Here is a 26,326-nt window from a genome sequence, read left to right as displayed (position 1 = left end):
AGACTAGCACAGGAACAGAATGTTAGCCGGTAGGTGCAGAAACTAAGGGAAAACATCCTTTTGAAAAAGCGAATGGAAAGCTGATTGCATTAGAAGGTCACGTTTGTAATGTGAAGCAAAGTTTAAAAAGAGTGGCGTGTTAAGGACGAACACCTTTTCAGCTTTGTGCTGTCTTTGACTTCGATGTCTACAGTGGCCCAGGATTATAGAATTGTTTTGAAGGCTTAATCTTGTCTGTTGGAGTGATGTCAAAAGTATAATTAGAATCAGAGCTATAGGTCTGTTTTCTCAATGTATGCCCCAGGTGCCCTTTAACCCTTTCTGTTACCAGTTTGGCACGTGTACTTCTCATTACCGTAACTCCTAGACTGTTAATAAACTATGAACCGGCGATCTGTCCAGGTTACGGCCCCGACCCTCATGTAGAGGATGAAGCGGTAGAATAGGGATGGATGGATAGATACCGGAATGCAGAGAAATAGAGCTTTGTGTCCAGATACTTGTCATTACGGTAGCCCTCAGGACTTCGACCGTTCAATCACAGACAAAATTCACCTGCTCATCACACGTTTGTGACGTCAGCTTCTCAGTACCATATTCCTAAACAGTTGAATAACTGCCAGATATCAAAAGTGAAAGTTATCTTGGAAAAGGGGGCGGAGACATTCACTCATTGAACATTTTTTGACAATTCTACAGCCATAAAATCAATATAATATAAATCCAGGCGGTTTGATTATCTTGATGGTCTTAAGAGGGTTAAAGAACGATGGTCAGGAATGCCGGAATGGCCTCACACACACACACACACACACACACACACACACACACACACACACACACACACACACACACACACACACACACACACACACACACACGCAGTGCGCAGCAACGATGGACTCACCTCTATACGCTGGGAGTTGACCTTCTTGCCTTTCTTGTTCCAACTAACTCTCGGCTTGGGGTCACCTGTCGCCTGGCAGACGAAGGAAACCACACCCCCTGAGACGCCAATCTGGTCGACGGGAACTTTAGTGAACCGCGGTGCTGCTGAGGAGTGAGGAAAGGAGAGGGGAGACAGAGAGGGATGAAGAGACATTAGCACGAGCAGTGAGATGTATGTTTCACCACAGGAACTCGTTTTGTTTCTTTCAGGTCCACATCAAACGGGTGTAATTCACTTTTTAGAAGCGCATCCTTCCAAATCTGAAGAGTGTATGCACACAAAGAAAACACTATGAACACGATGACCACAAATATACTACATAGCCTCTTCTTATTGCACCCTTTTGTATCTGTATTCCATTCAATCTTGAAGTTTTTTTTAAAGAGACAAATACTACTTGGACAACTTTGAAAAGATGCAACCTCATACTCTTAGGATTCGATGGCCGTCGCATTGATCGAACCTGTTGCCTGTTTTTTTTCTTCCTGTCATTGCAACCTCTTTATGTGAGCAATGTCAGCATAATGAATAATCCCCCCGCAGTGCAATATTTGGCTGTATTAAATCCCCACGCTTGTCCTGATACCGCAATTTTCTAATGCGGTGTAAATTGTGACTGAGAATTTATGTGTGGACGTTTTGCCAAGATGATAATTGAAGGTGATTGTTTATTAAATAAATAATATGACGCCATATGGAAATGGAGAAATGGACACCGAGAAGACGAAAGCGATGTTTATTTTAGTTAGGCATTGTATGGATTCAAAAGTAAGAAGTGAGGATTACACTAACCCTAGCGGTGCAATTCATTCTTGAATTATACAGTACACAGAACAGAGACCCTATGGTTTAACTGTTTATCAAACATAATTTTAGTGCTGAGGGTTTTTTTTTGCAAGTAACGCCTTAGTTAATACAGCTTCAAGACAACAAGTGTTGGATAAAGAAAAGAAAGAAAACGGGTCTCCTGGAGAACACAGATATGTGTGGACGATCAAACGGCCAGCACATGTCAAAAATGATAATAATAAATGCAGACAGAGCCAAATACATGTTTGAAGTAGAATTCCTGCATTCAATACTGAGTAAAGAGCAATAGAGAGAGAGAGAGAGTATTTTAGAAAGAACAAGACAAAGAGAAACGTAATTGATGAGGGAAGACGGGTGAGTTTTCTACCAAAGACAAGCAACGTGCAAAGTTCACCAGCCACAATATGTCTGATGAAAACATTTCAACGTAAAACTAAATGACAAGCGGTTACAAATAATCCTGAATCCTCATCGCCGTCACATCCTGCTCATCATCGTGCCCCAACGTCGGTCAGATTTAACTTTGATTTTTAGAACTTTGAAGTCTGTGACTGCAAATGTTTATCATGTCACCACTGATCAACAGAGATTAAACAGTGTTGTCAAACCGCTGGTGTTGTTTCATCCTCGCAACCGCAGTTGCTCACATGTAGGTAAACAGTCACCCTTGCTTTGATCTATGTCTGTTTCATGATCCTTTATTCAGGTGTCATTTGGAGCACGAGGGGTAAATAACCACATGGCTAACATGGTATACCTGATTAGAACCTTCAGGATTTGGCAAATGGATGAATATATAATGTATGTAGGATTGTCTTACTTTTGTACAGACTGTGTTTCATCAAAAAAAAACTGTTGACTTCGAGTGGCATGTTGTACATAGTACGGTGGTAGTGGCTTGTGGTTGTTCTATGCCATAAGTGATGAAAGTTTCCATTCATTCATCCATCCATCCATTCTCTTTTGCTTATCCCATGTTGCGCCCAGAGGAGCTCCAAACAAACACACTCAGAAAGCAGCTTGTTCATCCAGACGCTCTATCCACTTCAACTCCTGGCTCCTCTCAGCTAGTCTGAGCTCCCTCTGGGTATCCAACCTCTGAAACTTGGCCTAACCACTTTATGGAGACTTGTGTTCATGCTCACAACTCGCAAACCAGCCAGGCTGAGTGTATTTGAGACTTATGATTTAAGTGAATCCATGTGAGAGACCACAGTTGTCCAATTGAATGTTTTTATTTTGCTTTTTTAAATAATGAATCACTGGCTGTTACTGTGACATGCAGATAGGCCATGGTGTTGTTGACAGGAGTCTCATTATGTGTAATGTTATTATACAGATTACAATAGCTCACAACATGTAGGAGTGACTGACAAGACATTTTTTTAAGTGATTGCTGACCAATAAGTAGATTTGAGAACTACTCTCCACCAGAGTTAAGCTACAAGTTAAGCTGTAATGAACCAGTTTCATTGATGATGGACAGTAGATAAAAAAAAAATAACACATGCGCTAAACCATCATGATACATCTTCACATCAGCATTTGACACTGACAGACAACCAATGCCCCAGTCACGCAGGGATCAAAATCTACTTTTTAAACGGTTGTGTTGCTGACCATAATTTAATATTGCAAATATGGATTTCTGCACTTTCTGATGTTCAAATGAAAGCATATTGATTGTTGCTTCCTTCCTTCAAAATATTTCCTTACCTTCTTTAAATCATGTGTCTGATCCGTAACCAGAGCCCGTGCGGGAATCACATTCCCAGAGGCACTATAAAAGGTTTCTTAACAAAATAAGTCACACATATATGTTTATAAATTAGTGTGTGAGCGAGACAAAGACGGAGGGCGAGAGAGAGTGAGGGCGAGGGCGTGCATGTAAGCATGAGAAAATAAATCAATATCCACTGTGTACTGCAAGGAATAAAGGTTGTGGAATGATATAGGCACTGCAGTTTTTCCATCAAGGAACGGGTCGGCTTTATCTGCTACATACAATAATCCCTTATGGCATTTTATGCTTTCAATTCCCATTCTCAAACTACACAAGACAGCTTTATACAACTCTGCTCCTCTGCATTTGACCTCCTTTTTACAATGTGCCCTCTGTCAAGACAGTAGAAGGATTTTCACAAAGCAGGCCAATGGCAGTGGTTGTGCTGAAGACCACCAGTCTTTGAATAGTGTTTCCCGTGGACCATTAAACATTTTCACCCAATTCCTTCCCCTCTCTCTCGTCCTTCCTTTGCTTCAACAGCGATGGTGATGCTTGCACCACATATCCGTCTGAATTTAATGACTGACTGATTCAGATTTTTCTCCGACTGTATCAAATCCAAACTCGAAAAATAAAGTAGAGGATGTATATCACCAAAATATTGTATTTTTTTTCACTATATATTCTTAGGAATTGGTATCGGTCCGATACTGGTCAAAATCACTGGACTGGATATCGGAAGGATGTAAAATCTGATACAATGCCAAAATTCTACATAGTACATGCTTCACTATGTAGAAATGTAGAAATGTAAATGAAAATCAGCAAAAGCATTTTAGCCGAGTCATGTTTGGGCAGTTTATGTCTTCTTTTTTGGGAGAACAATACACAATTGGAGAATCATGTCTTTGAAATGACTCAGCACAAATGTGTTGTTAACAGCTTCATAGTTCATAAATGATCTAAAATGATTGTATGGGAATAATATCTAATAATAGATACGTATCATCCCGTTCCTAACCATGGGTTACAAAACTAAGGCAACATCCAGGACAATAATAATAATAGCACCTTTATATATTTATTTCAAAATAGATCCAACTTTTTGGAGAAACAGGGTGTGATATCATTTGTGGCCACCATGTCAGTTGTGAAGCAACAATTACAGCTTCACGAAATCAGAGGTAATGAAAAGGAACTGTATAACTGCTGGTATGACGCAAGTATAACTGCTTGCACAGCTTACACAGATGCCAACATTGATTTAATCAAATTTGCTGTGTTGATTTGTAATAAGTAGAATAAGCACACAGTAAAGTGGGTTTACTATTATATACAAAAGAAACGTCTCAGTGTCTTTATAAGATGTGTTTTATAATAAATGTTTTTTTGTTTTGTTTTGTTTTTCATCCATACGCCATTAAACAGCCCTCTGCCACTGGCTGTCTATTCCAGTGCAATTACTTCAGGTATGCAGTGAGTGATTATGTGAACTCTAAAGAGTGTAATTAACCTTTTTTTTTTTCTTTCTTTCTATTTCCATCAACTGTGTGCCTCTGGGCCTCTGCTGCCAGTTACCGTTGACTTTGAACCTTTCTTATTCTGGAATTTGAACCTTGCCACAAAGCCAGAAAATATAGGAGTATAAAATGTTGTGCACGATTGAGGCTTAAAGTGCTTTAAGAAACCCCCGCGATGAGTGATGATATGATCACACCGTGTTATCCACACATAAGCTCACTCAACGCAGCATTATGTGATAAAACAAAAAAGATTTCTGACATAGAACAATAATGACGCACAATATTGAACTTTTTGCCGATATATCGGGAGTGCTTGGGCCGATGACTGATATACGTGTACATTATATACGTTTTTCCCCGCGCCCAACTACAGAGATCATTTTGGAGGTCATATGTAGAGGGCACCAGCTTTGATATGAAGGAGGCAGCGGCCTATTTAGCCCACTGTTGTTGTTGTTGTTAGTCATGTCAGCAGATCTTGCGGTGTTTGCCGATATCCGACATTCCATTTTAAAGCCAATATCTACCAATACCGATATCGTGCCGATTATATTGTGCACCTCTATGGAATAGCATAATTAATATTCAGTGAAACAAGCACGGCAAGCAGTTTTCAGACATGGACTTAAGTCTTGATGTTTTCTGGAGATTGATTTAAGGGCATGCACTGTAAGTGAGAATACAAATGTTAAATTAAGTCACTCCAGAAATTCCCAGAAGCTTCTCCCGCTGACAATGAGCCCATGTGAGTACTCAGCAGGAGAAGCTCTGGGCGTGCGTGTGTAGAACAGAATATTGTGGTTTGGTTCCCACAAATACCACATTTTCTAGAAATGTTTACACTTTTTTTTCCCCTTTAAAGGTACGGTGGGCTACCTTACGTGAAACCTCTCTAAACACTCGTATGTCAGCAGAGGTGACCCAGGAATTTGTCCCCATTGCCCAAGTCTCTCTGTATTCCCAAAGCTTCCTTCAGACAGACGGAGGTATAGTGCTACCCAGATAAGCAACACCAGACCAGTCTTTATCTGCCTGGCACAAGGACATGGTCTGAGCCATAGGGGTCCAACTATCTGCACAATCTTCACTATCTTAAACTCGACTGGCTAGCATAAGATAAAAAGAGGAAGAAGAAGAAGAAAGGGATAAACGCACTGTGCATACAGTCATTTGCCATCTGCTACTGGCCACTGCTGGACCTGATAACACACACACACACACACGTATATATCTATATATACCAACGCTGTGATTATAAAGTGTTGGAGAGTGGGAGGTGGGTATGTGAATATGAGACTGCTCCATTTACAGTACTTTACTGTTGCCGTTTGGTAGAGGGACTGTTAGTGGGGAAAAGGAGTGGCTCCATGGCTAATACAGTAATTGATGGAGAAAAGCTTCTCCAGTCATAAATAGGATCCATTATCCAGTGAGTTGGCAAAGTGGGGGGACAGAATGACACACAACCATTTAGTGATTTACAGTGAATGCAGCAAAAGGGCACTTGTTATCAGTCTTGGTACAAACAGGTATCTTTCACGGTCCAGGGAAATTCTCTTTCCCCACCAACATTTCAAAAGAACAGTTCCTAGCATTTTTTGGAGGGAACACAATACACTCATTTCACTCTCTCTTTCCCACCTCTTATTTGACACTGTGTGAGTGTGAGTGGCATCAAAAACAATAATGCAAATGAGGGTAACACTATTTTGTTGGACTTTTCTTGTTGTAAAAGAATTAAAAGTACATATTATTCTGTTATTAATTTCTATCACAAAACTTAAATACAGAGACGTTGTGAATTGGGCTAAATCAATGTTTTTGATCCTTGGATTATGACTGTATAATGACTGTATAATAATTAGATATTATGATGTATGTGTGTATATACATATATATACATATACATATATACATCTATGTATATATATATATATATATATACATATATATATACATACATATATACATACATATATATATATATACATATACATATACATATACATACACACACATATATACATATAGATACATACATAAACATGGGGGGTTTTGTTGGTCATAAATCTACCACTTTAATCTCACAGTACACCTAACCCACGATGGCTGTCATACATTGTTGTACAGTGAAAAATATGATATTTGTCGATGTGTGTACAACGTGGAGGGAACCAATATGCAACACTGTGTCTCTAATTTGACCAATTTAGTAAAGCTCATACTGACTTAATTTTCACATTAGCAGACACATGACGCACACAAGACTGACTTTTAGAAAGAAAACAACTTAGACTGGAGCAAGTTGGCGTCTTAAGCCTCCACCATTTAATTCACTATGGATTTACTTTCAAACATTTCTGAACTTGTGTTGGTTATTAGACAAGTAGAGTCACGTCAAGTAGAATACAGTAGCGGTGCAGATCCACGTTGCCGGCATTGAACTCCAGCCATGAAGACTCCTGAAGTGTGGAGATTTACTAGTTTGTAGTATCTGTCTAACAGCTATCCATACGACTCAGCGGGCTGCCAAGCTGCTAGAGCTGGCCGTCCATCAGTCCTGGACCAGTCTTAAAACCCACCAGTGTGTATCAGCACATTGGCATTGACCAGAGGGATACAGACACTAACAGACAACGGGACAGGCAAATACAGGTAGACTCCTTTCTCTGTAACGCACACACACACACACACACAAAACAAACATACAAACTACTCCTCACTCACACACACACACAGCATACACCCTCCCCTCCACAACTTAACCAAGTCCCATCAATCAGGACCAATTCTCGCAGGCTGCTTGAGCAAGTGCCATCACTATGGAAACCAAGCTTTTACTTTGAACCTGTCTTGCTTTGTCTTGTCTGGAGTTTTTGACACATAATCACTGACAACAAAGACTGGCAGACTGCTGGAAGAAAACCTCAACCTATCCAGAAATGAAGGAAAAGAAAACACATATATACATATACAGTATATATAAATATATATATATATATATAGATATATATATATACATATATATACATACATACACATACTGTAAGTATATGTGTATGTATACATATATATATACATACATACATAGTATCAAAAAAGACTTGTATTGGGATTTTAATGCAAAGAAAAATAACATTTCTGATCGATGATTTGGTGGAATCGGCACATGTCAACTTGGAAGAGGTGAGGATTTTGATATTTATAACAGGACTGACATTTCCTCAGACACTGGGTGAGCCTGTGTCCTACAGAAAAAATGGAATGGAGTGCACTACATTCTGTTGACTGTTCTCAGGTAAATCTATTTGCACCTTTTGGTTATCGTCTACAAGCATATATCAAAGAAGGAAAAAGGGAGACTCATTTCTCTTTCCCTTGCTTTCCAATGTCCTCTTGAGCAGTGGACTTAACTTAAAATAGAGATAGAGAAACAGAAAATCATGTAATGCTGTGATTGTGTTGCTGGGGTGTAATCTTCTGCAGTTATGGAAGTGTGTGCTTAAAATGAACACGCAGGCTCAGCTGCAGCCATTTCGGGCGAGGTTGCAGGCCCTATGTCACTTTGGCTCTGGAAGTTTAAGGGTTAATGAAAGAGTTGCTTTTCCAATTAAAATATGAGGAAGAAAGGCTAATAGGATTCACACTTGGGGCAGCTAGCGTGTCTGGCAATTGTGGATGTAATGATTCACGAAGAGACTCAGTGCTGCCTGGATTCTACAGCCACTTCCCACAGTGGAAGATTGTCCCTTTTGTATCCTCAAATTTAATCCTTAAAACCGTGTTCTCCTTTTAACAAATTTAAAAAAAAAGAAAAGAAAAGAAAAGGTTATTATAGGAAGTCAATGCAATCAAACTTTTACAAAGACCCTTGAATGCAACAAATCTTACGCAAGATGATCGAAAATTACAACAACACAAATGTACGTTGTTGTGCAAAGCCTTCCCTGTTGCATCGTGCAGTGTGGTATCTATGTAGACTGACCCTCAAAACAGCCTCGTAAGGCCCAGCATTTGCAGTCCATTAGGGACTTGTGGCAGGATGTGGGGACTCCAGTATAAAATCAGTTCTGGAGTGCGAGTACACGGAGGTGAATAACTTCGCCCGTCCACACAGCTCTAAGAGGGAAGCTGTATTTCTAAATGTGTGGCACACTTGTAACGTGGCCAAATTGGTCCCAAGGAAACCATTGTTGAAAGCTAAAGACAAAAAATAATTGATTTTAAGTATTTTTCAGCCCACTGGAAACAAACAGACTTGATTGCTCAGAGAGAAAGGGGACATTAAGCATGTGATTTTATAATTGACACAATTATGTGGCATTTAGTGACTCACTTGAGGCACCTGACACTTCAATGAAGAGGACATTTCCGATTGCTAAAGGTGTGTTAGCTCTGAACAAAACACACACACACAGTTTTTCATTGTCGGGGGTAAAATCAGAACCTCTTCCTTTCAAAGCATTGCTGCATTTATAACTTATAGAGCTTCTGCTGGTGGGAAAAAAAAGCACATTAGAAGAAAATCAACTTTCATGCTCCTCAATTATTTGTATTAATCCATGTTTATAATTGCACGAGACACCACAACGCTAATCTCTGCAGACGCGGCATGCAGAAGGAGCAGCCACAGAGGCGCGTATGGTCGACGTGTGATGCGTGAATATACTCCAAGTAATAAAGTGGTCCGGATAAACAGGAAGTCGGGTCTGCCAACTGCTGCTGATGTACAGTGTCAGAGAGTGAAACACCTTTTTAAAAACACCGTAACTGTGTCACTTGATCAAAACATTCAAAAAGACCCTTTTAACCACTTAATGACTTCAACACAGTTCAAAGTGAACGTGTTTTCTTCTCATTGGAGAAATTGGACTAAAGCATGTGGATAGGTTATGCAACAGCAGGGTGTGCATTAAATTGAATTTGACAGAACTAACTTGACGGAGTTGGCTTGAACATAATTTGAACAGATGAGGAACCAGTGAGGGTGAATGACAGACAGGGAGAAATTGAGAGAGGATGAGGATGAGAGAAGGGGGTGTTGTAGTGAACAAAAACAAAAAAAGCAACAGCTCAACCGAGAAGCTTGTTTTTCCAACTGGCAGCTTCAAAATAATTTAAATAATTGAACACTCTGACCCCAACACTGTGAGTCCTGACCAATTGCTATAAGGAGAGCTTTGCCAAGAACGCTTCTCTTGAGAAAGAAAGTGGAAGAAAAAGAGGTGAAAGGTCAGGAAAAAAAACTGAAAAAACAACTCAAATACATATTTTTAGCTTAAAATAGGAAAATAATAAAACATATCAAAAGAAGAGGCAGTAAAGATGAATTATTTCATAGAACTAGGACAGTGATTGTTTTCAACATGTGAAATGTTGTGAAATGTGAAATTCTTCTTGTTACACTTCTGTCAACTCCCAAAGGTCAACAACAGAACACGACTTGTTAATGGTGCCAGATCTGGCCCACGCAGGGTCTCCGTATCTGATGCTGTGTGGTCACCATGGCAACTCTTTCATTCCACAGCTCAGAAATATTACAAAATAATAAAAATTATAAATAGGGTCCTCTTTACTTTATGTGCTTGGACCCTAATATGAAAGAAGAGGAAGAATAAATTAAAGTGTAACTAGACCCCGTTGTCTGCAGATAACTATACCACTATACCGCATAACTATACAAATGTCTGTTTGATGCATCTTTCTACTGTAAATTGAGATAAAAAGCCATCTTAGTTTCAAATTTGCAGAAATTCTAATAAGTGTTGACTTGATTTCCTCTTTAAAACTATAACAATCCTGTCACATAACATTTAATGACATACATTTACCCAAGGATATGTGCCTGATAACATTACAGTGGAAACCGAAATGAAAGCACAACAGCAGCATCCGTTTTTCTTTTTTTTCTATTGTAGATTCAAATCTTGCTCAATATGCGAAAGCCACCTATGACAGAGCACAGGTGAAACACCGTACTCAACAATTCAACCTCTGCAAGCACACGCACACACACACACACACTCTGTGCGTGTGTATCTGTATACATTGTATACAAACACCTGTGCAGAACACAAACGGGGAGCGCCAAGCGTTATTAAGGCTGAGGTGGCGCAATTTATTGAGCCATCTTTCTTTCTCTTTTGATTAAAACTGTCTCCTTCTCACAGTGATTTATGAGTGCAAATGGAAAGGGATGAAGGGCAGCGAGAGTGAGCGAGAGTGTGAGAGAGAGAGAGAGACACAGCGGGAGGGAGGGATGTGATAGGAAAGTATGACATCATGCTTTCAGCAAAGCATTTTTGCAAAAAAAAAAAAAAAAAAGGCAACTTCTCTGTGGGTGAGAGAGAAAGTGTGGATACAAGGTCGGGGGTCTGTCCCTTTGCCCACCACACACAAACACACAGGCGTACACACAAACCCCTCCTATCCCCTCAGTCTACTAGGTGAGAGCAAATTTAATTGGACAAAGGCACAACCAGGCTGTGTGTGTAGATTTGCAAGCATAAAAATGTGCACATTATTTGCAGTATTTGTACATCGTGCAAGAGAGTTTGTCTGCAAATGTGCACACACAAAAACATATAATAATAATATAATTGAGAAGAATGAGTGGATAGAAAACAGCATTTGTACGCACAGGCGGAGAAGACAAGACAGGTTGGTAAATACTGTATGTTTAACCCAGACGATAAGTGAAGTAAAGCTGAGAAAATGCAAGTGACGCTGGCCCCTTTGCTTTACTTCCTCTCTATAAATGAGTGTGCGAAAACGTATTCTGTATGAAATGTCTGACTACAATTTCTGACATTTTCAGCCAGTTGGGCTGAAAGACACTCAAACCGTACCACACACTCAAACCAAACAGCTTTGTGGCAACATAAGAAAAAATCAAGTCCTCTCCATGTTATCACGAAGCGTTGAGGGCACATTCACAGAATGTCAACGTGTGAGAGGAAGGAAACAACGCGAATGGCGATCAAAGTGAAAATTATTATCTCACAAATTAGGTGAGACAGACAGAAAGTGATGCACGAATCAACTCCTATTCAAATCTATTTATCTTGTGGCTCAAAGACAGGGGAACAACATTGGTTGTGTTTACGACATATTACCGTGTCATTTCTCCCTCCTTCAATAGAAATGCCCGATATCATCGTGTCTCTGCAGCACTGATCATCGACGCAGTTTGTTTACCTCTGAAAACAACTGACATCTGCAACACACTGTTCCTTTAATGAAAGGCCCTTCTGTGCATTGTGGAGTAGCAAAGACCTTTTGAACTAAAACAATTTATTTTGTTCCGTCGGATTATTTTTTCTCATAGTGAGACGGGAGACGGAGAAGAAAGATATGATTGGATCCAATCAGGATGAGACAACATTGCAGCCCATTAACAAGGAGTGAGAGAATAGACATGCACACATACAGTACAAGCATGGACTTGACACTGACACGCACACGTCCACAATACTTACGTATATACATTCACCACTTGTACATACAACACACACACACACGAGATTCACAAACAATGAAACCCATGAGGGATCCTCCCCACCATGCAGTTTCTCTGCAGAGCCTCCTCATTGTTTTGTCTCCCTAATGCTGCTCTAAGCCCATCTTAACGGGGAAATGGTGCAGAACAAATCCTAAACAGGAGTCGACAGGGTGGGATAAGAGACTACCCAACGTTCCTCTGATGCTAACTTGGGAACTTTATGGAGAACAATTTGTGGAGAGAGAAAGACTGGAAATGAATGGTTATTATTTTAAGAGAACAATAATTCTCTATAAGTCTCCCTGAGCAGTATTAGACAGTATGTTTCCATGCACAGTTACTAATAGTCGTATCGGTGTACAAGCACTAGAGGGGAATCTGCAGGAAGTGCCTCTGCCCTCACAAGGCTAGGTGGCGATATGCACCCTTTCAGCTTCTTTATATTGAGCAGGTCTTCATATCATTCCACTTTGAAAAACTCAATACTTTGAGGTGACAGAGTATGAGTTTGGTCACCTGGATTTGTTGTGGACCAAAAGACGGGAGTGGCAACTATGGAGCATGTGCAGAGCATTGAGGCCAGATTGAGTCCCACATGTGGCCCGCCACTTAATATCAAGTTTTTTTTATTACTGGATTAATTTTGCATCATAAATACATTTATATTATCAACTATTTATCGTCCCATATCAAAACGAGCACTTTTATTTTGAAATGATGTGAAATATGGACTTTTTTTTTTCCACATGACTTTTTTTTTTCCTCATTTGAGAAATTTGACTCAGTATAAGTCCAATTTTATTAGGATTAACTATCATGTAAATGTTCTGTGTAAGGGCCTATATGCATAAAAACTACCACTCAAAATTGTGGTGCCACTCTTACTTCTATACATCTATAAACTTTGATCCTCCACATAATCTAAAAATAATAATACGATATGAATGAGGACGCTTAAGAGGGAATGGCACAAGAAAGCAGAGAACTACTTACATAAGGCGTGTGCACTGGTGAGCAGCAGTGATAGCAGCAGAGTGGCGACAGGCAGCAGGAGCGGCAAGGAGAGGCGAAGGGCACCGTTGGTGGCCATCTTGGCTCCGGTAGGGGGGGAAGGGGGGTGGGGGGGGCGGGGACGGTCGAAGCGGGACTGATCCTTGACCTGGCTGGAGAGCCGGGGCCCCAGCTGCACAGGGGACGTTGTGGTCTTCACACAGAATGGCTTGGGCACTCTGGAAAAAGACACAAGGAAAGAAAAAAGCTCAGTATGACATCAGATACTTTAAATACACCATTTACAATCAGAAGCAGTAATGCATTAGTTTGATTGCTTCAACAAGGGAGAGGAAAAGAAAATGGTGCCACAATATACAAATGACTTCTCATCATGACAGGGTAGAGCCACTTGAAGTGAAACGGTAGTAGTTCTGCCTTTTGATAAACACAGACTAGGCCACTGAGCTTTTCACAACCCCTCATTGCTGCTGACACATAAATGGATGCAAGGTAATAGGGTGTCGGTGACACTACTATGAGCAACGTTTCACATTCACAAGCCCTGTAACCTCTCCGTCTCCCAAACTGCTCGCGTTCCCTAATTAGCAGGGGAGTCACTGTTCTCTTTCCCTCTTTTTTTATTTTGATTTATTTTTTAACTAATCATCTGATCTTGTCATTATTTGTTTATCTCATCGCCTTATAATTACACTCAATGATTCCCTGGGCCTTCTCTTTGTTTTACTCAAATTACCATTAATCACACACAAACACACACACATATGTGCGTGCAACAGAGTTACCAATATGTACAGCATCTATAAGCAACCATGTGTTTTAGATAAGCTTTGAAAACTGCACTTTAAAAGAAAGCAAAATAACATTTCAACTCCCACGATCCACATTACAACACAATGGTTCAAACCCCTGTATCAGCCCTGATTTAGTGTCCTCGAGCAAAGACACTAAACGCCTCTTTTCAGCAGAAGCCTACATGAGGGGTGAGGGTGACTCTCAAGAAGTGAGACTAATTACCTGCACATTGGGTGGTTAACAGGGCACAGTAGTGCAGACTGTGCAGACAGTGGGCAGCTTATTGTGGATGCCCTAAAGCAACTCTTTCTTTTTTTCCACAGGTAACCAGAGGTGAAAGATAATATTCTGTCAGCACAAGTTTAAGGTTTAAGGTTTAAGGTTTAATCCATGAAACAGCCACTGTCCAACAGTCACCGAGAGCTTCATAAAAGCACGATCTGCTGACTCACGGCAAGTTGCTTTTGACAAGACTGTTAGTTGGATATATTGTCAACATCACTGACAGGAAGTTGAAACCACTATCACTGAGATCCAATCAGGATCAGAAGACAAACACGACATACAATTCACCATTTCCGAGTATAGCGGTGGAATATAAGATATCACATCGCTAACTACCAACATTATGTAATTACTTCTTTTTAATGTATCATGTTCTCAGTAATCTTATTATATAACAGCTGTATTAGCAATGGAGACGTGGTAACACTGACTATCTCAGTAATTTGATCAGCAGCAGCTTACATCACCATCATTTAATGAAATAATGTAAAATCAACTCTCTAAAGAAAAAGAAAAAATGAAACAATAGTGATTACGCAGACTATGTCAACCTGGCAGCTAAATTGACAGGAGAGTTCAAAGGTTAATATACACTGCGGTTATAAAGGGTACGTTTGTGACTGCGGCCTTGTGAGAGGCAGAGAACCACAGCTAATTGCAGTGTAACCGAGCACCTCAGACAGCAGGCATATTCGAGTGCCCCACCCTCCACAGCCACATCACTCTTCAAACTGGCTGAATGTGAAAGACAGACACGTACAGCGGCAGGAACACTTACAGCGAAACCACAAAACCATACAGGGAAAGTCATATGTGACACAAACACACACATAACTGCATGACGGTACTGGCCTTTAAATACAGTTATTCTTAGGTTAGGTAGTTCCAAAAAAAAAAGGAAGCGTGGCACATGACACGTTGACACGTGCACTTACAAGAACACAAAGGGATTGTCAACAGTGGGTCTTTTGTAGTGACGCCCGGTCCGAAAAGAGTCGGTGTCTTTCAACACAATACTATATGCACATGACCAGTAATTGTCCTTGAGTGTTTTTTTTTTCCTTTCTTTTTCTTGGCCTGTGTGGAAGGTGATATCATTGGTGAAAAGTGAGAAACATGATTAGACTGAATAGGGCGCTATCAAATTGTCTTGGGGACTTATGAATGACAGCCCTATTGTTCTGACTGTAAACATTGTTGTAGGTAGAGGGAATCTCGCCATGCCTGTGGGGAAAGTCTCCTTCAATGTTCATAAGACGTCTCAGTTTTGATTTATGGCCCTCCCCTTAGGCCATGGCATTCCATCTCCACTTCTAGTTACTATACAAACTTCACAACACAATTACAACAGCTATTGTTGTTGAATGACTTTGCCAAACATAACCTGCGGCCATGTGTGGACTCCCGGTTATCCAAAGACACTGTCGAAATAGCAAAATGCTGCATTATTTCTAAGCTGAGTGTTACTGATATTACATTCAATGCACCGACATTGACCACTGATGAAAAATCTAAAGAAAACTAGAAAGATTTTAACCTCAACAGAAAATGCAGCTCAAAACAGACGTGCCATTGTGTTGCTCAAAATCAAGATGTGACATGTGAGGCACAGCATGTTTCTCCTGCTGTTATCACCTCGATGGAAAACCTGCCAATGCTTGCAAAAAAGCATTAATCACGTTCCATGTAGAAATGGGCAGCAGAAGGGGCCTCCTTTGGTATTCTGGCTATGCTCGCAGAAAGGCCAATTGATTGATGAAAAGCACATCATTACTTCAGCTGCTTCCATATTATACACAGAAACTGGGGGGAATCTGCTAATGGTCATGTTTTGCTGCACTAAATTGTACCACGTACAATACCAAGGATTCTAATGAACAATCAGCTGTACGACACAGCATTTGAGAGAGAGCCCGTAACCCAATTATACTGCAAGGTGTGTTTCGGTTTCAGTCTGATTAAGTCTTTACGGTGTTATGGTGCTTTTCCACTATACAGCTCTAGGCACGTCGTTTTCCTTTACTATAGCACCTCCTCAACGTGGGCAGGGTCGTCATAACGTGGCTGCACGAAACTGTTGTGACGTCATTTCATACACACACACACAAAGCAGTGACGAGTACTGAATTATTAGACTCAGGCAAATATTCAGTGCTTCATGCATTACTGGAAGCTCAACTCGCCAGAGCAGATACTAAAAAAGTACCAGGTACTATCAGTAATGGAAAAGCAAAATAAACCAAGTAGAGCCGTGCCGAGTCATGCTAGAACTGTATAGTGGAAAAGTGCCATTAGTTCATTTGTGAAAGTCTTACTAATTTCCACTGATGGTGAATGGCTACATTTTGAAGCTACTGTGAAAACAGTGCATCTGTCCAGATGTTAACCAGTCGTCACTCTACAGTTCTTACAGCCACTGAGTGGTGGCAGCCACAGGCTATCAGGGACTCAGACTCAGACATGGTCAGGCTTGAAATGCAACTCATTTCCCCCCATGCAATATTGATACTAATGCACTAGATTACAGCGAGAGAGAGAGAGAGAGAGGCAGCAAAGCGAAGGGAGATGGGAATTTCCGTCATAAGCATAAAATGAGAACAAGACCAGTAGATTACAAACTGTGTGCAGATGAACACCTTTACAAATGCCAGAGTGGGCAAAGACAAGTGCAGCCTGCACAGATTTGATTGAAGTTAAAGATCAGTGGACTTTACAAAACGAAACTAATTCCACCGTCTCATACACACTGTCGTATGAGACACACACATACAACCACACAGTAAATATCTGAAGTTGTATAATAATAAACAATAATAATAATAATAATAATAAAACTACTTACTACCTAAGGGACCACATTAATAATCCATATCCTGTTTTCTGACGTGAACAGCAAAGCTCGCTTCTTCCAGCACTTCTACTGTAGATGGGAGAACGTGGTGATCAAAAATGACTGTTTACAAGTTCAAAAAGAATATTTTCTCTGTTTGTGCAGACTAAAAAAAAAGTTTGGACTTTCCGCGGGAGTATGTTTTTCACTCATTCTTTGATTTCTTCCTCTGGTTAGAGTAGGCGTCTTACCAACATCGGATTTTTGGCTCTAGGATTATGACGAACCTTGTCCACAGGAAAGTTGTTGATTGTCCAGGGATGAGTAATAGCCTCGTTATAAGTTTGATGGAATTTGTTTGTACTGACGTGAGTTTTTGAGCAGTGGAAAACTACAAACATTGATATTAAAATGATTAGGACAAGTTACACAGTATTCCTTGTACTGAGTTACATGTAAAATGTTAGCAGGGAGCCTGAAAACCTTAGAATATACTGCAGATCCTCAGTGATCTGACTGACCTTTATCTGCTGCCACTGTGTTGCAGTTTTCTGTGTAAATGTTTCAGGGAAGCATGACGTGTTCTCGTTTTTACAACAGAAACACATGAAACATTATGCAGAGCCGAGGTGGCTCTGATAATCCCACAAAACAGCATTCCCCAGGGAAAGGGTATATGTGGTTAAACAACTGTGAACTTCACTTGATGAGACACATTTCAATTTCCGAAGCAATATTGTGTATATTTGTGAACATCTCGGTAAACATAGTCTGACATTAAATCACACCTCCATAGATTTTTGATTTAGACGAAAACAGCCTTTTCCAATTGTTTTCTGTTGTACAATAATGGAAAATGCGTAATTTTCCTGAGAATACTACCTTCCGCATGGCCCTCTCAAAACTATTCTATCTACTGGCGGCTGATCATGTTCAGCCTTCAGCTGCTGTCTCTCCCTCTGCAGTGCCTCATCTTAAATGAAGTTTTTATGTGTCAGCCCCGAGTTACAGGCTTTTACCTCAATCAGTTTACAGCCTTTCACTGATTCATACCCAACAGAAGACCAACAACGCAAAGATAAAGGATCCAGGTCCAGCCATAGTATTAGTGATGTGTGTTTGTGTTTGAAAGCTGGAATGAAAGTCTCAGCCGTGTTAGTGTTTGTGCACACATACGCACATTTTTTTATGTTTTATATAAATATATATACAATATGTACACATTTACACACAGTATATGTATGAGGCATGTGTTTGCATTTGTACTATTTCATTTTGCAGTATTTTATAATGCTCCCTTTGCTTTTTCACTTTTGCATTGTCTATAGAACTGCATAAGAATAAATTGAGTCTTAAGTGTGCTTGTGTCTCTGAGAGAAGTAGAAGTATACCCAGACTCACATGCGAACCTTAGCTATGAAATCAGTCTATGGCAACCATCTGTTTTTCGCCAAGCCAAAAATCCTAACAGTATTGATTCCATGTGTCACTGTTAAGGTTTCCCGCCACCCTCTCTGTCTCCCTTCTCTTCACCCCTTCTCTCTTTTTCCTCATTGCACTTTAATTTTCTCAGAAAATGTGCTAAAATCTACCTTAGGAAAAAAAGAAAAGAAAAAGAAAGAAAAAATACGAGGGTGCCCTGTCCTCTAGAAGCTAAAAGCTACATCAATTATTACACATAGAAAGACACCGACAGTGTATGTGTATGTGTGTTGTAGAGCAAAGGAAGGTGTGTTTAGCGTTTAAATATATCCACCTGATCAGAGTCGTCGTCCTTCAAATCTCCCATCTCAGTTTTCCTCCATCTATCCTCCTTGTCTGCTCTCCCTCATTTCTCCTCCTCCTCCTCCTGCTCCCTCCCCCTTCAACTCATGCATACTAAACTATGCTTGCATTGCAGATGTTTGGTAGGGAATCACATTAATTTGCATGGAACTGCAGGACGATTATGTAAATGTCCCAGTGTGTATCTACCTCCCTGTTTCCTTCGCACGCTGCGATCCGCCACATCCGGGGAGATTGCCCGTCAAAGGAATTTGAAAAAGGAGTGCATCTGTCATTAATAACCATGTGTGGAGAAACATCAGTGGAGGTAGAAAGGTTCAAGCAAGCTAAATGTGCTTAGGAAAACATTGGAGGTGACATTAATATTTTTGTATAAGATGTTTATTTGACTTACATTAAATGCAACAGTGGAATTAAATCAGTGTTACCATGCAACAGATGGTGCGCGGTGACCTGACAGCAAATTATTCCAGTGCATTTGGTAGAGTAGTGGGTGGAAGTATTTATATACTGTATTTAACTATGGAATCACCTTTTTTTAAACAGTGGCACACTGTAGAAATGACATTGTTCTGAGGTGAAACCCTGAGGTGACTGTTTTTTGCCGACAGACAAAACCACATTTTTCCCTGTGTTTCCTTATGTAAATGCAAAGCTACAGTATATTCTACCATGGCAAAACACACAAGAAATAGGTAGAGAGAACACTGCTGTCATGACATCATTATAAGACTGCAGCACACCCTGCCTTAACAACCTCTCCTTGGAGTAGGTTTCCCTTGAGTCTTTGTTCCCAACCTATAGAACTGGTGCTCGACACCTCAGAGACACCTTGTGTCAGCCATCTGCCATCACCCGGGGAGCACCAAAATATCTCATTGGAATCTTCTGAGCATTTTGAGCTTTAAAAGCAGATTTTGTTTCTCCAAAGCCCTGCTGAATATCATAGTTTCAAAGTTGCTAACATTTCTTGTGAAATGAATGTTGCCTTCAAAAGGGCAACAGTTTAGGGGTCACATTTGAACTTGTTAATTAGCTGGAGGGCTTACTTTCTATATTGTTAAAGCTGAAAATTAACCGTGTTTGACCTGTGTTGAGGCAGCCTTAACGGCTTCAGAGTTTTCAGAGCCTGTTGTGTCTGACCAATTCCGAAAGGAACGGGATGTTTACAAAAGATTGGAGAACAAATTACCCGGAGCCGACTGAATCTTCTGAAGCTTTTGTTTTCGTCCAGGTGTTGCCCTGAGTTTGGTCGGTGGGAAATGGGTTTACTCTGAACATTATGAGTCTGCACTGTCCGTCCAATAAAGCTCTCAGGGCTGTGAGGCTTTTAGGTGAAATCCACCTCCGTTGAGGTTGAGTGCACAGCGGTAAGCGTCAGGGTCGTGCAGCGGGGGCGAACTGATTGGCAGCTGGGAGGCTTGGGCGGCAAGCTGACCTCCTGAATACAGACTTTATTGCTCAGCCATTTTGTTTACCAGTAAGGGTTGATGCACTATCTGTCTGCAGCGTAACCTCGCCATACTGTGATGCCACAAGGTGTCAGATGAAATACAAACACACGAGCGCGCACACACAAGAAGGAACATTGGTTTTATATTTTCTGTCTCTCCTGGTCTGTCATATGGACTGCCGAAAATCACACAGGCCAAAGGTTACAGGTGGCACCGTCTGCGATGGCCATCACCTTGGTGAGGAGGAGCCTGGTAAGGGAGGGTGCTGTATATGGCGGAGGCATTTAATTATAGGACTCAGTACAGGTCACAGTTAAGCCAAAGAGTGGGGAAGGGAGACAGTTTTTTACTGTTAGAGAGGCAGTGTGTGTGTATGTGTGTGTAATAGAGAGAGAGAGAGACTGCTGTGTAGTACTGAGGAAAGGGGGGGTTGGTTGTTGGGTGACGTCAGATTGTTGGCGCTCTTCCAATAGACTCAGACAAGTATCACACCGCCTGGCCAGAAGCTTCAACGCCCTTTAAAATTGCCGGGGTTGGTGTTTGAAGGGCGGCTGGGACAGCTGGGGAATCATGCTTCGGATTCATTTTGGAAATGGGATGCGGATGGTGGGGAATGAGATTATTCTAAGTGATCGAAGAGGAGGCGGAGGACGGAAAGACTGGCAGGCCAGAGTGCTTAGAAAACATCTCCAAAACTCCTCTGTGTAATTGGCAGCGCGCACCGTGCAACATTTGCTGTGTGGTTTTCGAGAAGTTCCATTTCCAAAATGGAATACATACTATGTGACAATCTGTGATACCTACACAACAAAATAACTGCTTGCTGGCATGTCATCCAAGTTCACAGCTGAGTGGGGCCATTGATTTAAAAGTTAAACATTTAAATGATGCAATAATTTAAAGAGACAATAGGGCGATACAGGGCCTGGTCAAAGGTCGAATCTAAGGCGTCTTTGGTCCCGACAGCAGGGCATTCACTCAAACACACGGGGCAAACTTTGTTGGCTCTGTTCATTGACCAAAGGTGGTCATGTTTTTATGGAATTAATTAAAAACACAGTTAATCCTGAAGCTTCTGAAACTGGGCCACAGCCCATTAGCAGACTATAGCCATGTTTCCACTAAGTGGAAACGTTCAGTACGGTACGCACGCACTGTTCCATTCTTTGGCACCCTTACCGTGGGGTACCAGAGTAAAACGTTGCAGTATGACAGAAAAATCAAACGCCCTTGCAAAAATATCCCTTGGAAGTCGAGGCAAACGCCCGCAGTCCATCATCGTACAAAGTTGGATGTTTGATGTTCAATGTTGTTGTTCATTGTCATGGCACTGGTATGATATATCACGCTATACGACCATCGGGCACAGCTCACAATGGGCCTAACAAGAAAAGGTACTGTTCTTGTCAGTCAAAACGCAAGCCTAACCAATTCCAAACCGTGCCATGATGGAAACACAGCACAAGTGGTATTTGGGAACCTTACTTCAGTAGCCAGTTTCAAAAACTTTACTTTTTACATGAGCAGTTTGAGAAGGAGCACTAAAATGTTTAAGACTTCTTTGTCGTCGTCCAATTTTTGAGAGAAATAGGCGTCAAAACGACCTCCACCACAATTCTCGCCATCACCAAAACAGCAATAACTGAAGCAGACACCAGACTGGACGTTACTCAATGTAAAAGAAGTGCTTCCACTGCTGCCACCTAGGAATACATTACTGAAATATAATATGTTATTCAGTCTCTGTACGAATGTTCATTTTTTAATTCACTGAAGTGATGATACAGAAAAGAAGATTATATGGTCCAGTGTACAAGACAGTCGACAAACATACTTCAAGAGCAATTAGTGTTGTGCAACTCCACAGGCAGCAGGCTATGGTTATAACCTGCATGGGCTGGGGGTTAGGGGAGTGTCTGAACCCCCGTCAATCACAGGCCATTGTAAAGAGCAAAGACAGATGGCATGGTTGACCCACACTCAGTCTTTCTGCCTGTCAGTCCACCGATCACAGCCCTACCGCCAGCACTACCACTAACCCTGAAAGCCTGGGAAAGACAACTGTTTTTTACAGCCATGTTCAAAAAAAGGCACAAAGAACAGACAGCAGCAAGTGTTGACACACTGTCTCGGGACTTTCAAACCAAGAACCCAAACCCTGCTACCCAGCGTGGCTTGGAACGAGGACAAAACAAAACAATAAAAATAGAAGAAGAAACCAGAAAAACACTGACTTTACATAAAAGTACCAATCGACATAGAAGTCAAAACATCCAAAACACACAACTCACACAACACAAACAATAAGATTTATATAGTTTAGGGGGAAACCTGGTTTCTATTTCTGTGACAACAGTGCCATCACAAAAGCGACCTTGATTTCAAACTTATTTTGAACTCATATCAAACAATTAGTCCACAACAAGGAAATACAAATTCAAATGTGTTGTGGTTTTGGAAGCTCAGAGAGAGAAGAATTCCCCATGAAAATCCCCATGACTCTTTTTTAGATAGGCATCAGACAAATGTCAAATGTCCAGTGTCCACTAGTTCAAAATTCAAGCCAACTCATGTGACTTGTTGAGCATTTAGCCAGTGGTTAGGCAGCTGTGTGTGTGTGTGTGTGAGAGAGGGGGGGTGTTCAGTAGGAGGTAATCACATGGCATGATCCATATTAATGTATTCCCCCACAATAAATGATTGAAACACTGGGCCACTGTTAATCATTTGCCTTACTTTCCTCCCACCCACTGGCATAAAGGGTTTGTTTGTGTGGAAGACAGAAGGTTATTGTCGACATCAGGCGTGCACATGGGTAAAAGCCAGGAGAAAGGCGGTGACTATGACACCGTCGAGAAACCCACACTCCCATGAGAAGGTGGCGCGTACAGCGGGCCACACATACAAGTGGCTTCATGCGTGTACAGTCGCTGTGTTCCATGCGTGTGTGTTTAAAGCCTCGATCCATCAAATTCACTTCAGTGCATGTACAAACTCTACCCTTTCACTCCAGCCCCCACCGCGCCGCATCACTTCGTGTGTCGTCGACTTGAGAGTGAATTTCAGGAGAGCAGCGGAGAGAGATGGGTGTAAACGAGGGAGGTGAAGTGGTGTGCTAAGTTTAAAGGTGGGAGGTCAGACAGCTGGTAGACCTCTTTAAAATGGCTTTTTTTTCTTTTTTACACCATGCATTCCTTCACAGCGGGCCACCGTCAGCTACTGTGTCTGACTCACACACACACACACACAGAAGGTATACATGCATATGTTAAATCAGACAGAGTACGACATGCATGTAAAATGTAAAGAGCATAAAAACTCATTTATTCTGAGTTACAGCAGCACACCAGTAACAATGGGGTGGGTGTTATTGGGATTGTTTGTTTTTCTGCCTGCAAAACCCACGCTGATTTTTAATGGTAGGACAGTGGGTGAGGGAGCTTTTAAGTCCTGCGACAACACACGAGTCCTTCCCTTTCGCTCTATTTTTCCTTTTTTTCCTCTCCCTCTTTGTCATTTTCCTGCTTCATACATGCATGCTGTGTACTGCTGTGCTGTGCGCCACACTGCACAGAGAGAAGGGCACGGAGTGGAAAATAAGAAATCATATAATAATAACAGAGTAGCGCACACATGCTAAAAGAGGAGACCAACCGCCCCTTCCTTTTACGCTGAATTACACACACACTTACACACACACCACGTGAAACCACGTCCACGGCAGATGAGTCTGATCGAGGGATAAGTCTGACAGGCTGATGGCAAAGCCATAGATTTAATGGAGACAGATGAATGTATCATATTGGCTGTGGAGCCAGTGTCAGTCCCAGTGACCCGGGGAAGAACTTACACTCGGGGGGGGGACAGAGAGAGAGAGAGAGAGGGAGAGGGAGAGAGGGAGAGGCCATGAGAAAGGGGAGTCTACCAAGTGCTAGTCAGTGCTTCATGCAGCAGTACGGACATCAAGCACTTAGCTCAAGAGCACTTTGGCAGCAAGCTCAATTCCTGCTGCCCTTCACTGGGAGGTTCACTGTTCAAACAGACCGCCCGTCTCAGATTAAACTGAAACACATGTCTGTTTCGATGACTTTCTTTGTACCAGCCAGAAAAAAAAACTGCCACAATCTGGACCAGTAACTTTGAATTTAAACACACTTAAAATGCATTTTCCAAAACTACAATTTTGCTATTTGGATTTATTCGTGGATTAAGAACTTTTGTTTTGTTTTGCCGCGTAATCCATTTCCATATGTTCCCTCTGTTAAGTCAAGGGGTGGACATAGATTTTGTGTTTTGGACTTTTTCCCCATGCTTGGTCACTGGCATCACCCATTATGTTCTATAGTCTTTTTTGGCCAAATCTTCCCAGACTACACTCTCCTCTTTTGATTTTTGAGCTTTAGGAGCCAAACACAGACTTGTGCAAGATAAGCCTTAGTAGGTTCCCAGTTGTAGCCTTTTTTTTTTAATGGCGTGTCTTTTCTAAGAAAAGACTATCACTGGCCAACTATCCTCTGCTTGACCACATTCGCCTGGATTTGTAGGAAGCTCAAACGATTCTGTTTGTAACTGTGGCTATACAGTATTACCAAATACAGAATATATTCCCAGGATACTCCAGTATAGGCCATCTGTGACTGTGTGTGCTTATTTTTTATTCGATCGAGGGTTAATATGTCTAAGTGAGTGCCCATGTGTGAGTGTTTACAGGAACACAAACATCTGATGTGTATGTAAGCACATACTATACACGTGTGACATAGTATGCAAATGTGGGTGTGTGTGTGTGTGTGTGTGTGTGTGTGTGTGTGGCCTGCCACTCCGGTACACCTCTAGTCTACTTCAGCTGTCGTCAAGCTTGCTCAGCGAGAAGTAGGCTACCCCATCTGGTCAACCCACCTCTCCTCTGTCTTCTCTGGAGACTATGGTTGTGTATTATGGAAGTGTGCATGAGCATGACTTTACTATCACACACATTAATGTGAATACACAACAACATCTCTGGGTTATGCAATGGGACTCCTTGTATCCACTATTCTATAACCCTTTAATCCCTTCTTCTCCAAGAACATATGTATATGTTTGTTTAATTAAGAAAATACTATATTAACTCAATGGACCACATTTTAACAAAATACATTTTTTTGTAATATTAAATCAAGATTTTGCCTTACCAAGTTTTGATTTACAGTATACGTTGAATACACGTATACACTTGTGTGGTTTAAAGTTCTTTTTAAACAGAGAACGAGTTCACAAATCTGAACATTCACAGTCCTTATGTGACTTATACCTCAACTTGCAATGTGCATAAACATATCGATATATATTGACCCTTTGTTTTATTGCTATTGCAGAAAACGATATTGCAGTGTATATTACCCGAGCCCTTTGTAGATGATTGAGGCTAAAAAGGCAGCGTGACCGTGTAAGAATGAGGGAAGGAAAAGGGACACAGGGGGACAAAGATTACAAAGAAGCATACTCGGGGAGGTCAACTTGACAAATTGGATAAAAAAAAAAAATCTTAAAGCCAATTAAGACACAAGACGGGTCTGCGACAAAAATAGAGTCAATTACTTCATCAACTAAATGACGGGACATTTCAGGGACACTGAACCATTTAAGACCAGGAAAGGTTAAAACAATCCAATACA

At 41.1% G+C, this 26,326-nt stretch overlaps 1 protein-coding gene across 14 annotated transcripts in view; it reads right to left on the bottom strand.

Moving 5' to 3' along the window:
* ptprsa (protein tyrosine phosphatase receptor type Sa) overlaps positions 1–13,733 on the bottom strand; it is a 113,723-nt gene extending 99,990 nt beyond the window's left edge. For 13 of the 14 annotated variants that reach the window (XM_044043915.1, XM_044043927.1, XM_044043918.1 and 10 more), the window contains exons 1-2: positions 13,503–13,733; positions 908–1,053 (exon numbers count right to left, since the gene is read on the bottom strand). In XM_044043915.1, the coding sequence (XP_043899850.1) occupies positions 908–1,053; positions 13,503–13,599 (243 nt within the window). In that variant the 5' untranslated portion in view covers positions 13,600–13,733. The remainder of the gene's footprint in view (positions 1–907; positions 1,054–13,502) is intronic. The other variant, XM_044043916.1, reaches the window with a different exon arrangement.
* Positions 13,734–26,326: the final 12,593 nt, after the last annotated feature.

The sequence above is a fragment of the Solea senegalensis genome, linkage group LG14 (assembly GCF_019176455.1).
Source record: "Solea senegalensis isolate Sse05_10M linkage group LG14, IFAPA_SoseM_1, whole genome shotgun sequence".
Lineage (NCBI taxonomy): Eukaryota > Metazoa > Chordata > Actinopteri > Pleuronectiformes > Soleidae > Solea > Solea senegalensis.
The sequence above is the reverse complement of the archived record's forward strand: the minus strand, read 5'-3'. Positions and strand labels throughout refer to the sequence as shown.